Source organism: Equus quagga, chromosome 8 (genome assembly GCF_021613505.1).
Source record: "Equus quagga isolate Etosha38 chromosome 8, UCLA_HA_Equagga_1.0, whole genome shotgun sequence".
Lineage (NCBI taxonomy): Eukaryota > Metazoa > Chordata > Mammalia > Perissodactyla > Equidae > Equus > Equus quagga.
In genome coordinates this window covers 14,667,321-14,682,639 of record NC_060274.1, presented here as the reverse complement: position 1 = coordinate 14,682,639, position 15,319 = coordinate 14,667,321, and the positions used below count along the sequence as shown (strand labels likewise).

The following is a 15,319-nucleotide window of genomic DNA, read 5'->3' as shown; positions in this document are numbered from 1 at the left end:
TTACAGAAAGAGAAAACTTCATGGGCATCTGCAGCTGAGAAATGATATTTACATAATAATAGTTCACTAAATGTACAAATAGTTTTAGAGCAGCCAATTCTCCAATAATCTAACCCATAGCCTATTCTTTACCTGAGCCTTGAAGTTCTTTCCTCAATACAAAGCACTAACCTTGGCAACAGTCATTATATCATTGAACTGTGTTTTCAGTTCCTCTTGAGCTGCTTCCTTGAAAGACTCGTCCTCAGTCTTCAGGCAGAGCTCCCTGGACTTTGTGATGAGGCGGTGCAGGACTTGGGCATGTTCTTCCCCCTCAGACACGACGGACTGAAAGTGGTCCAGAAGGGCGAACTTCTCTTTCAGACCTGGCTGCGCTTTCAAGGGATGTTCCACTTTTTGGTCCACTAATTCCATCCACTGCTCCAACTGGTTTTTCCATTCTAGATAGTCATTCCATTGGCTAATCACAGCCTCTAAAGTGCTAGAATTAATGTCACATATTATAAAAATAAGTTATCTTGATATCTTTACTGAAAAACCAATTATGAGGACACGGCATCCACATAAGCCATTTTACTGAATATTATTGTAAGTGATGAAAATGCTGCTCTTAAGTGCAGGGAGAAACACTACTTCACCAAGCCACAACAGAGTTTCTTCAAATGAAAGTGAATCCACGTCCACATTTGAAGTAAGATGTTGTAGTCATATATGCATATGGAGATTTGTCTTCCAGATGCTAACTGTCCTAAGTGAACGGACAAATTTATGTGTTGTGTTGTTAAAAATAAGCACTGGGTTATCATCAATTAAATTTCATTTAATGTATATCAATTCTTAATTTTTCTTTTTTTTGAGGAAGATTAGCCCTGAGCTAACTGCTGCCAATCCTCCTCTTTTTGCTGAGGAAGGGTGGCTCTGAGCTAACATCTGTGCCCATCTTCCTCTACTTTATATGTGGGATGCCTACCACAGCATGGCGTGCCAAGCAGTGCCATGTCCACACCTGGGATCCGAACTAGTGAACCCCGGGCCAGTGAAGTGGGACATGCACACTTAACCACTGCGCCACCAGGCCAGCCCCAATTCTTAATTTTCTCAGGCTCAGTTTATCTTATTAAAATCAGATTGTAATGACTTATTGACTGGAATTTAAAATGTAAGGTATTCTTTCTAGGTAAATAATATCATTAGATTGATTTTCACCTAAGGATACATATATGCACAATGTTTAGTGTTGAATGTATGAAAGAATGAAGACTCAATATATTTATAATATAAGAAATACAGTCACAAATGTAATAGTCAAGAAGACAACTCTTCAGAGAGTCAAGTAAAAGGCACTCCAGGCTGGCATTTTAAAATTTTAAATTATTCAGCTTTACAAACTATTCTAAACTTATCATCAGTGACCACTCCCAGCCTCCTTTGCATGCAGTCCTATGATCCTGGAGTTATATCTTTGGTAAATATACTTCTAGCATTTGTTCAACTTGTTCCTTTTGCATCAATAGGAACCTCATCATTCATGCCTCAAAGTCCTCTTCTTTCCTCAAAGGATTTTCTAGAAACCCCAAATCAATCTCGCCTGCCAGAAGCCACCCCAGGCCCTGTGTTCTCCTACAGTCCACAGTGTCTTAGTAACACAATCTGAGTCAGAGTTTTTTGGACTGTATCCTACTCTAACTTCTAAACACTCAGAGGGAAAAAACTACTTTGTTTTGCTTCATTATTTTAGCACACAATTTGAACATTGCTACTGCTCAATATATAGCTGTCGAATTTAATTTCTTGCTGAAAGAAGAGTCAAGGGTCTGAATCTTCTTCTTGTATTTAACATTTTGTCCTAACATCCAAAAAACATTCACCCATGTTCCTGTTCACTTGTATGAAGCTGGCCTGTGGCCAAGCTTTGGGAAGTTTAGTTCATGCTCCAGCAGCCAACTATACAGGATAATAAAACCATAGGAACTGATTTTTTTTCTTTGCTGACCACTATGAGTTATTACTAAGATTAAAAGTCCTACTGACTTTGGGAGTCACCACCTGTGCTCTATATTAAAAGAAAAGAACAAAACCTAACCTCTCAAATTTTAGTGGTACTCATGGCTCATTGTTTACATTGCAGTGTTTTTTGTTTTGTTTTGTGATGCACTTGAATCTTTTATTCATCTATTGATTATTATTGTATTGCGCATGCACGTCTTCAGTGACCTAAAAGCATATATAACTTCAGAATATAACTCCTGGAACGTATTTCAGTACCATTCTGACCGAAGGTCATTTGTCTGACAAGCCAGCCAGATCATCTGTGGATACTCTGAGACGAGGGAGGAAGGCAAAGATCTTCCACTCGTTAATGTAGCAGCACCACCACCACCTGGTCTAACAGTCGGTACCTTCTCTCCTTTCTCATCAGCATCTGGTGCGGGCTTCTCACCAGAGCCTCTACGGGGATTCTGAGTGGGTCAATGGTTGGGTGAGAATGTCCCACACACTGTAGGACCTTAGCTCTTGTGGCCTCAGTCTCTAAATGCCAGGATACCCCCTCACTGTGACAATCAAAAATGCCCCACACATTTCCTCAACCCTAAAGTGGGTGACATTACTTTGAATTGAGAAAAAAGATTTGTTCTTAAGCTCAACACTTGCCAACAAATTAATTTCCTGTATGTTCCTTTAAAAAGCTTAAAGTTATTAAAGACCATATATCCTTCCTTTGATGAATTGAAAATAGATATTTTACTGAGCCCACATTGTGTGCAAGATTCCATGTGAGATATTATGGGAGATGTAAACATCACACACACCAGTCCTTAGGGAAAAGACAATGTAGGCAAAGACAGGCATGCATACAACTAGCTAAAATGATACGCTTGGTAACTCTACACAGGACAGCCTCAGCACTGCTCCATCATTTTACTAAACCTCTGGGCTTTATTTAGGCAAATCAACACTAAAAACAGTCTCTGTACCTCTGAGCACGGACAGAAGAGCTCATGATGTCAGCCCACACGTCTTTGAGGGTCTGTAGCTGAGTCTGAATCACCTTCTGACCTTCTTTGTTGCTACTTCTCAAGGCCTGCTCCCCTTTGCCAATGGCCATGTTCAACTTAACTTCTCCTTCACCCTTCATCAGGAGAATATCCTATAAGGGAAGAATGAATACTTGTGAGTGGGATTATTAACACCTGATATTTTCAAAAATGTTAAGTTTCCCATGAGAATTAAGGTAGGGAAGACCTTACTAACTTTAAGATAAAAACAACGAACTCTGCATCCTTTTGCACTATAATACTTTACTTAAACATTACATATCAGGAACCTCGGAGTCAAAGATTAACTCCAATTTAAATTCTTGGAAAACTTTGGGCCACTAGCATAGAAACTGGAACGATATTCAATTCGGTTTCAGAGTAAATAAAATTATTTTGGAAATAAAGACACACTTGTGAAAAACCTAACAGTCCCCCTACCTCCATTGCCTGGCTAATTGCTGTCTTTCAAGGTCACCTTCACTGACTGCAGTCTGGGTTGGTGATCTCTTTTGTGTTTTAAACACACCTGATCGCTTCAATCCCTGTATAAACGTTATACTGCAGGTAACAATGCACACGTTGGTCTCTCTTGTTAGACTGTCAACTCCTAGAAAGCAAGGACTAGCATCTATCTCTATATTCCCAGCAGCTTGCACAGTGCTTGGAGTAAAGTAGCCATTCCATAACATTGGCTGAATATTCACTAAATGACATTAAAAGTGATTTCAAAGTTACTAAAACAAAAACATTCCTTTACATAGAGTAAAAATGACCCCTCCATATCTTTTTTGCCCAGGCTCTCTACTTTGCCCACATAATCCTCATTTAGAGGCTCACAGAACAAGCAGGACCCAACTCAAACATTTGTGAATCTAATCAAATCTGTCTTCCGAAGTTGTGGGTGTCTGGCCGGTGCCACACGCACCTGGATCTGTAACAGCCGTTTCTCCAAGGTGTCCTTGCTCCCAGTGGTGCTCTCTGCACAGGCCAGCCTGTCTTGAACGTCTTTCACCCAGGACCACATGCTCCGCAGCGCCTCCTCCAGGGCTTCGTGCTCCTGCAGGGCCACCTGGCAGCTTCGCAGTTTCTCTTTGGTCATCCTAAGCAAGTTCTGGTAGTTAGAGAGGAGCTGGGAGCACAGGCGTCCCTCTTTCCCAGCACCGTGGCCTTCTTCGCTGAGAACCTGCCCTCTCTGCGAAAGCTTATCAAGAGACTCTCTAAAGAAAACGGAAAAAAACAAAATTTAATTCTGACATTCGGGAGTGCAGGGGAGCGACAAATGAATGTTGATACTGGAGCAGGAACCAGAAACCAGACAAGAGCTCACAGCTGACATGCCTTTAAAATGAAGATTCTGGGGACCTGGCTGGCTACCTGCATTCTCTATGGTTTCTCCGACTGCAGTCAACATACATCTGGGGATTTGATTCAATCTGTGCTGTGCCTAAATCCACACCCAGTGTATTACTAGGAGTTCACTTCAGAAAATAGCCAGGGCCTGCCTCTCCAGGCTCATCTCTAGCATCTCTCCGTTCCTATTTAATGCTCTAACCTTGAATAGCTGCCTGAAATTCCCCCAAACACTCTGCTCTTTTGTATATACAAGGAGATTTCTCCTTCATGAAAATTGTTCCGCTCTCCTCTGCTTCTTTCCTGGCTGGCTCTTCAACTCTCAGAACAGGCCTCACATCTCCAGGAGGCATCAGGAAGCCCTGAGAGAGAGGAGAGAGCATGGGACCCCTCTTCCATGTGGCCTCTGCCCTGCTACCTCATACACCCTGCCTGTCTCCATCCACAAGGCTTTCGCCTTCTAGAAGCCAAAGCTACCACATTTGACTCCTATCCCCAGGACCCAACACAACGACTGGCAGAAATAAAGCTAAAACAAAAAGTTTCTTTGAAAAGGCCATTTTATGGGTGCTTCTGGGTTTCCTCGTTGTATCTGAGGGAATTTACTCATCTCAGTTTGGAGTTATGTTAATCAGGACGAGGAAAAACGGAATCATGTGTGTCTGGGTTGGCTTTATCCTGTTCTGAAGTCTGATCAGTACATCTATCAGGAAATGCCTGGGATACCAGAATGGAGAGTGCAGATGTCTGAACACAAACTGTTGTGAGTACAAGAAAAAGAATATGAAGCCTGTCTCCTACAATGTCTCAATTTTTTCCTGAGCAGCTACTATGTACCAGCATCCTATGGGCCTTCGGGAGATAAATAAGACATATAATATTACATCTGCTCTAAAATACATTTCTTATAGTTGTAGTCTGGTGAGACAAGGAGGTGGCTTAAGCAACGACGTGAGTTTAATAATTCAGGACAACAGATATCACCTGTTACTACCAGAGAACTGCTGAATGGATGTTAAAATTCAATGATTCTCAAGACTGGGGTCCTTTTAAAACTACAAGGTACAGCATATCCCCCCAAAATATTTGAAGTACTGGAAATATTATGATGAAAAAAATCCACAAGACTGAGAGGAGCAAGCAATAAGAAAGTCAGGTTGTAAGTGAACAAAAGTGAGGCCATCTTGTTTCGCTAATTGGCCCCAGCCTCTCCTCTGTGTGTGACTACTTGCTGCCCTGCACCTACTCTAAAAACTTCACATGCTCTCCTAATCTATGGCCTCTCACTTATGCATGTGCTCCCTGATAGCTTGATAAATTAAAACTTTGTTCTATGAGTGTCTCTCCAGGAACACGCTACAGGTAGGAAACACAGCTAACAAGGCATCTATCACAGCTGACAGAAGAAGGGAACAATGAAAGACCCTGGAGTCCACCATGCCTGAAGGAAACCCTCTCATTACTGCTCATTTTCTCTACATAACTGCCTCAAGATTCTGTAATCCTTGAAGATGGGTTTTTGAGATATTAGTCACCTGTCTTCTGATTTGCTGGCTAATCTAATTAAACTTCCTTTCTTATTCTCTAAATCATTGTGGTTAATTGGCTCAGATTGCAGTGAGCAGGGCAAGCTCATTGCTCGGTATCAAGGTGACCCAGCCGGATAACCTGAGGGACCAGCAGAGTGTATTAGGATTGTCTGGAGAAGCAGCCAGTTAGAAATAAGCTGGGAGCAAACACACCTAAGATTCTTAGCATCTGGTTCTGGGATTCCAGAATACCAGAGAGTAACAGTTCAAGAAGGAGTGCATGCTTATCAAGGTCAAAAAGCTGCAATTATTAGAAAAACAATGGGCAGTAAAGAAAAACATTGAATTTGGTGATGAAGGGTATTCAGGCCACTTTCTCCAGGGTAGTAAAGTCATATGTCTGTAATATGTAATAAAGTCATCTTAAAAGTTTGGAAGGAGGAGAGAAGCAGGTCCGGCCACGTTATATTGTCTCCAGACCAGAGTCAAGATCTAAAAAGCAAAGAAAGTGCAGTGTAATTTTCAGAAAGTTATATAGCTAGAACGATGCTATTATTCAGTCAATCCAGCAAATATTTTCTATTTTTCTGGCACCATAACAGACAATACGAATGTAAGGATGATACAGACCTGAAGGTCCCTGGCCTCGAGGGACTCACTGTTGGGCTTGGGTTGCCTCGAGTCCATAAATTGTTTACTCTACAGTCAGGGCCCACAGGAATGGGACCAAGGCATTCCAGGAAAACTTTATAACAGTCGTCAAACCAGCACATCAACAACTGTTGTGGATATGGGTTCTGTTTGTGCATTTGTTTGCATGTTTGTTTTTTAAGACAAGGAATACTTAAGTATGTTTGACCGAAAAGAGGACTCGGCAGAAACACGGAACACGCATGATCTGAATCAGGCAATTTTTATTCAATTGATCACTGTGGCTGATTTGTCTCATTAAGCGGGCTGGGTGCTAGCTGTGCTGCGTCACAGATGAGAGCATCTGCTCTTGAAGAGGACAGGTAAGGGGTGTGGCGTCAAGCTGCACTCTCCTGATGAGGGTGTTCTATCTTTTGATGGAAGAGTTCCAATGAGGCAACTAAAAATGCCAGAGGTGGAGCATGAACTTAGCAAGCAGAGCCCTCAAGGTAGTGGAGTCAAAAGCATAGGTCAGCGAACTTTGCCTGGGAAAGGAGCCAGAAACGTTGGCCCAGGAGGGAAGAAATGAGGAGACAAACACTGCAGTGGAGCAGAGGAACCTCCAGGACAGTCAGACTGAATGACTGTACCTGTGGCTTTACTAAGAATATTAGGAGGATGGAGTGTATTGGAAACGGAACTGGAGGCTGAAGTGTGCGAATAGTATATGGAAATTGGGGTCGATAGCATTATTTTTGTAAATGAAGAGTATCTTTATAATCACTGTGCATTTGTGGTATTCTATTCTTCAAATCAGCTTTATCTTATCTTAATAGATCCTTATGATAACCCCTAAAAGGAAATTACAGCATTACTAACACAATGTTTAAAGGCTAATATCAATAAGTAAAGGAAATGAGTGACCTGCCCAATTTGTTGAGCAAAGGGAGGTGGAACTGCGATGCAGATCAGCTCCTTACTTCCATCCGTGTGCTCTCTGGAAAATACCTCATTGCCATAAAAAACACTGCACAACCATTTGTATTCTAGACATTCAGGGATATGAACATAGAACCAGCACGCATCAACCAACCAACCAACAATCAAACCAAATAACCAACCAACCAACCAATGACATGCGGGTAGGGAAAGGACCCAGCCCATTTCTGTACCATACCTTGCAGCCAGGAGTTCTCCCAGAAACATTTCAACTTTATGGACTTCATTTTTCTTCTCAGGAATGTGCTGTTTACTCTCTCCTAAATTTTCTGTACTTAACCTTTCATCCATTTCACGGATCCATAAGTTCAGTTTTCTGTGCTGATCCTCAAAACTAAAGAAAAGGAAGATACCTTAGAGAAATTATGTGCCCATTATAATAAATAAATTCTAATATCTGAGGTAACAATAGCTATGACAATTAAGATTGCATGAGTTTTCAAGTATGGAAGAAAACTCAACAATAAGCCCATTGAAATTATCACTTATTTCAATAAAAAAATGACAAATCATGGAAATTTCTTTTGAGATCTACACAGAAAAAGAATCACCCTATTTTGCTGACTTGATTTCCTGGTAATCACAGCTGGTAATTACCAGCACAATTTCATCCCCATGTCAATATGCACTTAACTCCATATCTTACTACAAAGACTCTGAATTGGGGTCAGTGGATAAGTGGGTCAGTGGAAGCCCTGGGAAAAGAAGAGAAAGTCATCTCTGTGTCTTTCTTGTATCTTAATTTGCTTGTATCTTATGTGGATTTTCAGTCATGTTTGTATTTTACTGGGATATGAATAAGGCCCATGAGCACAAGGTCTCTAAGTTTTTAAAGCAATGTAAATTCTCTAAGAAAGCTGGACAGGAGTCAGCAAATTACTCTGCCACCAGAAAGGCATTTTAATGATACTGACATCTTTTTTCCCCTAGTAACAAGGTTTTTTGATTCCTTCTAATTTTATATTTATCCCTATTGACATAGCATCCTGACTGGAATCTCGATTCACAGAAATTCAGTAGGCGTTTTCTGCCATGGCTCCAACCCAGCAGAAATGAACACAAGGAAAACTCTTGGATAATCTAAAACCTGGATGTCAAAACTCTAATATCTTGAGTTAGCCAAATAGACAAAAAAAAAAAACAAACATGCATTTATGCCATTTACAATTACTAATGAATATAATTCCTTTCTTTTTCTGTATAGAAAATAAAGCCAAATGATACCATCAGAGTCCAAGCATTCAATTATTGTCCTAGTATGAACCTGTACTCAAGGTCAAAGCTTATCATTATTTAAACTCACAATTGCAAAGATTACTTCTTTGTTCACAATGGTTTTCCACTAAATCTTTGAAAATATATTCTGTGTATGATGAAATCTACACTTATCAAAACAACCTACCTCCCAAGTTCTAAAGCACAGTCTTGAAGAGCCTGTTTGTCTTTAAGGCATTGTTTCAGAAACGCTTGAAACTCTTCATTAGCCTTTGTAATTTGTTCCTGAATGCTACTGACGATTTGTTTAGACACATGTGCGTACAAAGTTTGTCCTTCTTGAGTCACGGCATCAAGCTTGCTCTGCCCATCACTGACTGAATCCAAAATGTTCTGTTTGGGGAAATAAAGGTAATACGAAATATCTGCTATGATGCAGAGACCCTGGTGCATGGGAGCATGAATTACAATTCTGAGCTGAGACAGTGGAGCAAGAGGAGACAGACAGAGCCCAAAGGAAGAAAGCCTTTGACAAAGCTGGAGGGAGAACGGTGTACACAATTGGACATAGTCAAGGCTCATAATGGAGCATGGTGCCTGCCAGTCAGTGGAACCACTGAGGACAAGCTGTGAACAGCGGTGACCTGGAAATGAGGAGGTTTTCATCAAGGTCTTGTTCTCAGTCTCTCCCCATTCTCACTGCCCCAGCCTCGCCCAGGCCACACCTCCTCATAGGGTTAGTGTCATCTTCTAACTGGTTAGCCGCCTCCAGCCCTCCCCTCCTCCTTTGATCCACTCTGCTCACAAAGCCCTGACTTCAGATCCTTTCTTTTCTTGGTATGCACCTCTCCCTTGGGAAAGACCACATGCATGGGCATAGCTTCGACAGAGCAAAAGAATCTCAGTACTGCTGTGTTGCAATTGTCACTCAGACTTTTCTTTGTGGAGTTCCACTGCATCTCAAGCTTAAACTCACCCTGCTTCCTGCAAAACCACTTCCTTTATTATAATGATGTTCCTACCCTATTAATGAATTATCTACATAATTGTCATCACCCATTCAGACACAAAATCCTCATGTCCCTCATTTTTAAAAGTTTTTTTTTATACAATGCTTAACACAGTGCTTTGCTCAGACGAGCCACTTGAAAAACTTGGCTAAAACCTAATTTGAACCTAGCCTTCTGTCAATTGTTGCTTAATTCTACTTCACAATGGCTTCTCCTTTCTGAAGTCATACGTTTTCCAGTCAGTAAAACCAATAAAACCTATAATAGCTATTGCTTTAATTTGAATATATCCCAGCTCTGAATGTAGATCATCAGTTATTAAAAAACACAAGCCAGGTCTTCTTTTTAAAACTCTTCCATGCGATCCTGATATAAAATAGATATAATTATCTATAATTTTACTGCTATAAAAATTCAAACTAGATTTAATTTTGAATAAATTCCAAAGAATGGTCAACAGGCTAGAAGAGAGAGGAAGGGATCTAGAAATTCTGGAGTTCTACCTGAGTTTTTCAAGTTACTATTCATATTGCCCATCTCCTTATGAGTCAAGAAATCTAATTCTGTTATGGAAGAAAAAACATATTGAATAATAAAAGAAGATTTGGCAAAAGAGATGATTTAGGTCTGACCTGAGGGCACTTGAGTACCATATGGAGAAGAAGAAAAAGTGCTTCCTTCCAGCTTTTGTACCTGGAGATCATGGAGCTTTGCTTCTAGAACTTTGCTGTCACCAGTTCTATCAGATGATTTTTTTGCTGCTTCCTTTGTTCCAGAAAACCATTCTTGAAATTCCCGCATAGACTCTTGAAAGTAGTAAAAATGAGAAAAAAAAAATCCAACACATTGAATAAGCATCCAGGATTACCATAATGAATTAATTCTGGCCTTTAGCATCTTGCCTTCCAAAATATTCCACAAAGAAAATAATAACAATAATATAGAAAATAGTACAGCACGGTCCACAATCATGACTGTTCATGGCAAAATTGAGAAAGTATCTCAAAGAAAAGATAGAAAAGATATTCGTATTCCAGGAATGTCTGATTTCCCATTGTGTTTCTTTCTTTTGGTAAAGAAAGATAATTAATTGTCTGAATATGTAAGAGTAAAAGGCAAGAAATGCTCTAGAGGTGACAAAGCCATTTTTATGGCAAAGGAGAAACCATCTCCTCTGTCCTCCGTCCACGAAGCTGACCTAGAAAGTCATTATGTGTCTGCATCAGAGCATAGGCACATGGTGTGGGAAGCTGTGTCATGAACATATGACAGCAATTTCCTGGATTATATGGCTGTGCCGTTTCATGACCTCTCCTAACACCTGAGTTTACTGCATCATTTCATCACAGCAGTGGAAGTAATTTTCCACACAAATAAAAGAAAACCCAGATGAAATTCAGAATCATCAAAATGGTGGATTCCTACTTTCTGGGGAGAAAGAGGAAGAATTCTGCTGATGGTGAGAGTCCGTGCACAATCCTTCTATTGCTCAAATCTCCACTCTCAAACAAATTTAAAATTATATTCTTGTGGGAAGTTTTCCCAAACTTTTGCTGGCGGTTTCTAGGCAGCATTTCGTTTGGATTCCTTCTCGTAAACAAACCATTGACGCTAAGGCCTGTCAGAGCTCACCATTGAAATGTTTTTCCAGAGAATCCTGAAGGCTGGCCTGTGTTTTGGAGCACAACTGGCTCACAGCCTCATGTTTCTTTATCAGCCCGGTCATTGCACTGCCCAGACTCTCCAACTCAACTGAGTGGTACTTGCGACACAAGCTGTTGAGATTTTCCTGGGTGGAGCTGATGTTGCTTTGCTGACTTTGGAGTTCTTTTTGTATTTCCTGTAGAATAAAAGCATGCCATGAAGGATATCCACCACATTCAAGAGAAATACTTCAGCTACTCCACTATGGCACTTTGTTTGAATCTGAAATTGATGCTGTTGAAATCCACTCAGTAATGTTTACATTCTTGTGGGATTTTTTTCAGTATTTGTGATAGATCTGTGTTGACACTTTCAGAAAGTTGCCCAGTTCTCCTTAGGAACAACTGTGAATACCTGTTGGGAGACAGCTAGGAAGATTTGGGTTATAGTCTAGGATTTCAAGCAAATCAAACAAGTCCTTACAGATTCGAGCCCATGACCTTTGGTAGAGTCAATTGATTAGAAATTATTAATAGAGTCACCCTCCTAAGTTCGCATTCTTCAATAGGCCACTTGGGCTTTGTTTCAAGGTCAGAGGCCCTACCAAAAGCACCAGTAGTTAATTTAAAAACATATGTCCTCAGTCTCAACTATAGTAAGAAAATATGTTGAAAGAAAACAGATTATCTATCCTGAAAAGTCAACTTACAATACAAGCTTTAAAGACAGTGGATCAGAAATGTCATCTATAAACATGAACAGATGACATGGAAGTGGAATGTCTTCTCAGCAGCTTTTTAAAAAAATATATCCTTCTCTAGATGAAAGTAGTCATACTGACCAACAAAAATAAAGTATGAAAAACTATTTGGCATTCAAGTTTGAAAATTCAGGGAAATTCAAACAGTTCTTCTATAGGTTCGACCCTTTTACTAAAAAAATATGAAGAAGCACGGCCTATGAGCAGGCCTACAGCAACGCATGCTTTCTGATTTTAGATTATTCATCTTTGATTTCTTACCACCTGCATTCATTTCTCCACCTGTTACTTACTTTCCCACGTCCCATATCATGAATTAGTCGGTCTAGTGGTGACATGGGTAACTGAGAGCAGAGGTTATATCTTGATTATAGTAACCACAAATGAGGAGAAGTAATATTTCAACTGAAGTATAAACACTTAATAATAGTTTATGACCTACCTTCACCTTTCTCAACCCTTCGCAAGTCTCAGTTTGGGCACAGTTCATCAACGATTCTTCTAGTTTTGTCAGCCAGGTTGTTATGTCATTAATAAATTTCTCCACCTGTGTACTCTGAGCAGCGAACTCTTTCAAGGTTCCTTTTGCTTCTTCGGTAATTTCTTTGGCATGCTCCAGTTTCTGCCTTAAGTCTGCCTCTATAAACTAACCATAAAGTAAGATTTCATTAAAATCTGTGAAAACCAGAACACTCATTCAGTAGGAATTCCAATTGTGTGCATCTTAATTGTGAAAAAAAAAAAAAAAACCACATAAGCCTAACCACGGATGCTAATTCAACTTTTCTAAGCAGGAAAACCAGTGGGTATAAGTCGCCAAACACTTTGATGGGAAAATGGAAAGAGTGAGGATTGCGGTTAACATTGGACATTAAAGTGGAAGTTTCAGCTGAGGTCGCAGGGAATATGCGAGATGCCATGTTCCAAAAGCAGGTCCAGACCCACACAGAGTTAGCAAGGTGGTCACAAAAAGGCTGCTCTTCAATCTCTCCGGGAAATGCTCATGCGTGTTTTGCTCTGATGTAACCACTACTTTGGACAAACACCACTATCAGATGCTCTCATAAAGCAATTTTACTTGTGTCTCCCACTTTTAAATATTCAGGGAGGCTAGATCTTCACTCCTCCTGGATGATTTAGTTCAGGAGGACCTTGACTTCCCTGGCCCCACAGATAATAAAAGGACTTACAATCACGATAAATTGCAAACAGTTTCAATTTCATAATTAAAGCATCCAGGCGCATTTACTAATCAGAACTTTGCACATAAAGTTAACTTAAAGTTCACGCTTTTATCTCAGCTGCAAACAGGAAGCCCGCAGTGGAGAAAGGGGCCGCGTGCCTCTTTTTGTCTTTCTTCACTTTATTTCTATTCCCCCACTTTCTACAGCTCCTGACCCCTGCAGGCTCAGACAGAAGAGAGGTGGGTGAGGGGCTCTGAAGTTTTTTGACAACTGTTGGGAGCTGGCCTCTGTGCTCCTAGGCCAGGCAACGTTTCACATTCTTTCCTCTCATGGGCCTTAGCCTGTTGGCTTTTCTGCAACTCTCCTCACCTCTGCGACTTCCTCCTGGAGTTCCCTAGATGCAAGTGATGCACTCTTCTCTGACTCTTTACTTTCTCCTTCCGCAGCCTGTGGGCATCTCTTTAACTTCTCAAGGCTGAGGCCTGTCATCCCCCAGAAAGCTCTCTTTGATAACCTAAGATATCCACAGGCTGTTGCTCTCTTCTTTCCTTTCCTCTCAAAACTCACTTCTGGGTCAGAGGTCACTCTCTAGCATTCACCCCAGATGACTCTGCGATGCAGGCCACTCAAAATAATCATTTCTCTGGGGCTGGCCCCGTGGCCGAGTGGTTAAGTTCGCGCGCTCCGCTGCAGGCGGCCCAGTGTTTCGTTGGTTCGAATCCTGGGCGCGGACATGGCACTGCTCATCAGACCACGCTGAGGCAGCGTCCCACATGCCACAACTAGAAGAACCCACAACGAAGAATACACAACTATGTACCGGGGGGCTTTGGGGAGAAAAAGGAAAAAATAAAATCTTTAAAAAAAAAAAATAATAATCATTTCTCCTTTAGCCAATACATCAGCAGTTAGCTAGCCTGTCTCCTACCCTTTAGGGCTCTCATGGGGAGTTAGATACTAGACACCTGTGTCCGCCAACAGGGAACATATGTCATACTCTCCAGGTGGGACCACTGAAACCCTTCTCCCGAGGCTTGAGGTAAGTGCAGGCCCTCCCACACCTCTTCCTTCAGTATTGGTAGGGGTGGGTGTGTGAGAAACCAGAGTCAACAGTAGCTGTCTCCTAAAACACTGCCTCCGTCTTGACTCCGCGAAAGTCCAACTGTTGCCCATTTATATCCTTGACACAAGTGGCACGCATCAGCTCTCCTCCTTTAGTTTTGCATATGATTAGCACTCCCTTCACCTCTTTTTGCTTCAGGTGAAACTTCTAACATTCTGTCACATGTAATCCACCGATGGTAATAACTGATGGATACACAGTCTCAGGTCAGAGAAAAAGTATAGTGATCAAGCAAGATTGATGGGTTAATGAGAATCAGTAAATAAGGGACAAAGGCAAGAAGGGAAGAAAGAAAATGTAGAGAAAATCTATGAGGTCAGCAACAAATATAGAGGTTTGTTATATAGCCTGGAGCCTGTGGTGCTGGCTGCCAACAGAGACCCACGGAGCTGGTTGCTCTTAGCTCTCCCTCACTGAAGCAGCCCGGGTTTTCTGGTCAGAACTGCTCTACCCTGGCCTGTGGATTGGTGCCATCTAAAGAGCCTTAAAGGGAGATTTGCAGTGGTGATCCTTCCAAATCCAGTTATTGAGTGAATGAATTAGTGAAATCTCAATAAGGATATCATTATTCGCGGATGTGGTTTCTATTCTTGTCTAGACATAAAGTGGTCCAGGAGGCAAGCTGGATACTACTTCCAAAATTTAGCAAGGAAAAAGGGAACTAATCTTATTATAATATTTGAGTTGGAAATATGCTATGAATACTGGCAGAAGGAATTCTAAAGATGTTAATCTTTTAACCCCCATATATGATAATATCCACGTTTGCTTGGAATTATGATGATGATAACAATGAGAATATATATATACACACACACACATATATATATATACATA

At 41.0% G+C, this 15,319-nt stretch overlaps 1 protein-coding gene across 11 annotated transcripts in view; it reads right to left on the bottom strand.

Annotated features, from left to right (window-relative positions):
• The window catches only part of SYNE1 (spectrin repeat containing nuclear envelope protein 1), a 446,099-nt gene that overhangs the window by 236,888 nt on the left and 193,892 nt on the right, over nt 1-15,319 (bottom strand). For all 11 annotated transcript variants that reach the window (XM_046669209.1, XM_046669206.1, XM_046669212.1 and 8 more), the window contains 8 exons: nt 12,618-12,821; nt 11,404-11,611; nt 10,465-10,577; nt 8,949-9,154; nt 7,725-7,880; nt 3,964-4,255; nt 2,976-3,148; nt 172-481 (listed from right to left, as the gene is read on the bottom strand). In XM_046669209.1, the coding sequence (XP_046525165.1) occupies nt 172-481; nt 2,976-3,148; nt 3,964-4,255; nt 7,725-7,880; nt 8,949-9,154; nt 10,465-10,577; nt 11,404-11,611; nt 12,618-12,821 (1,662 nt within the window). The remainder of the gene's footprint in view (nt 1-171; nt 482-2,975; nt 3,149-3,963; nt 4,256-7,724; nt 7,881-8,948; nt 9,155-10,464; nt 10,578-11,403; nt 11,612-12,617; nt 12,822-15,319) is intronic.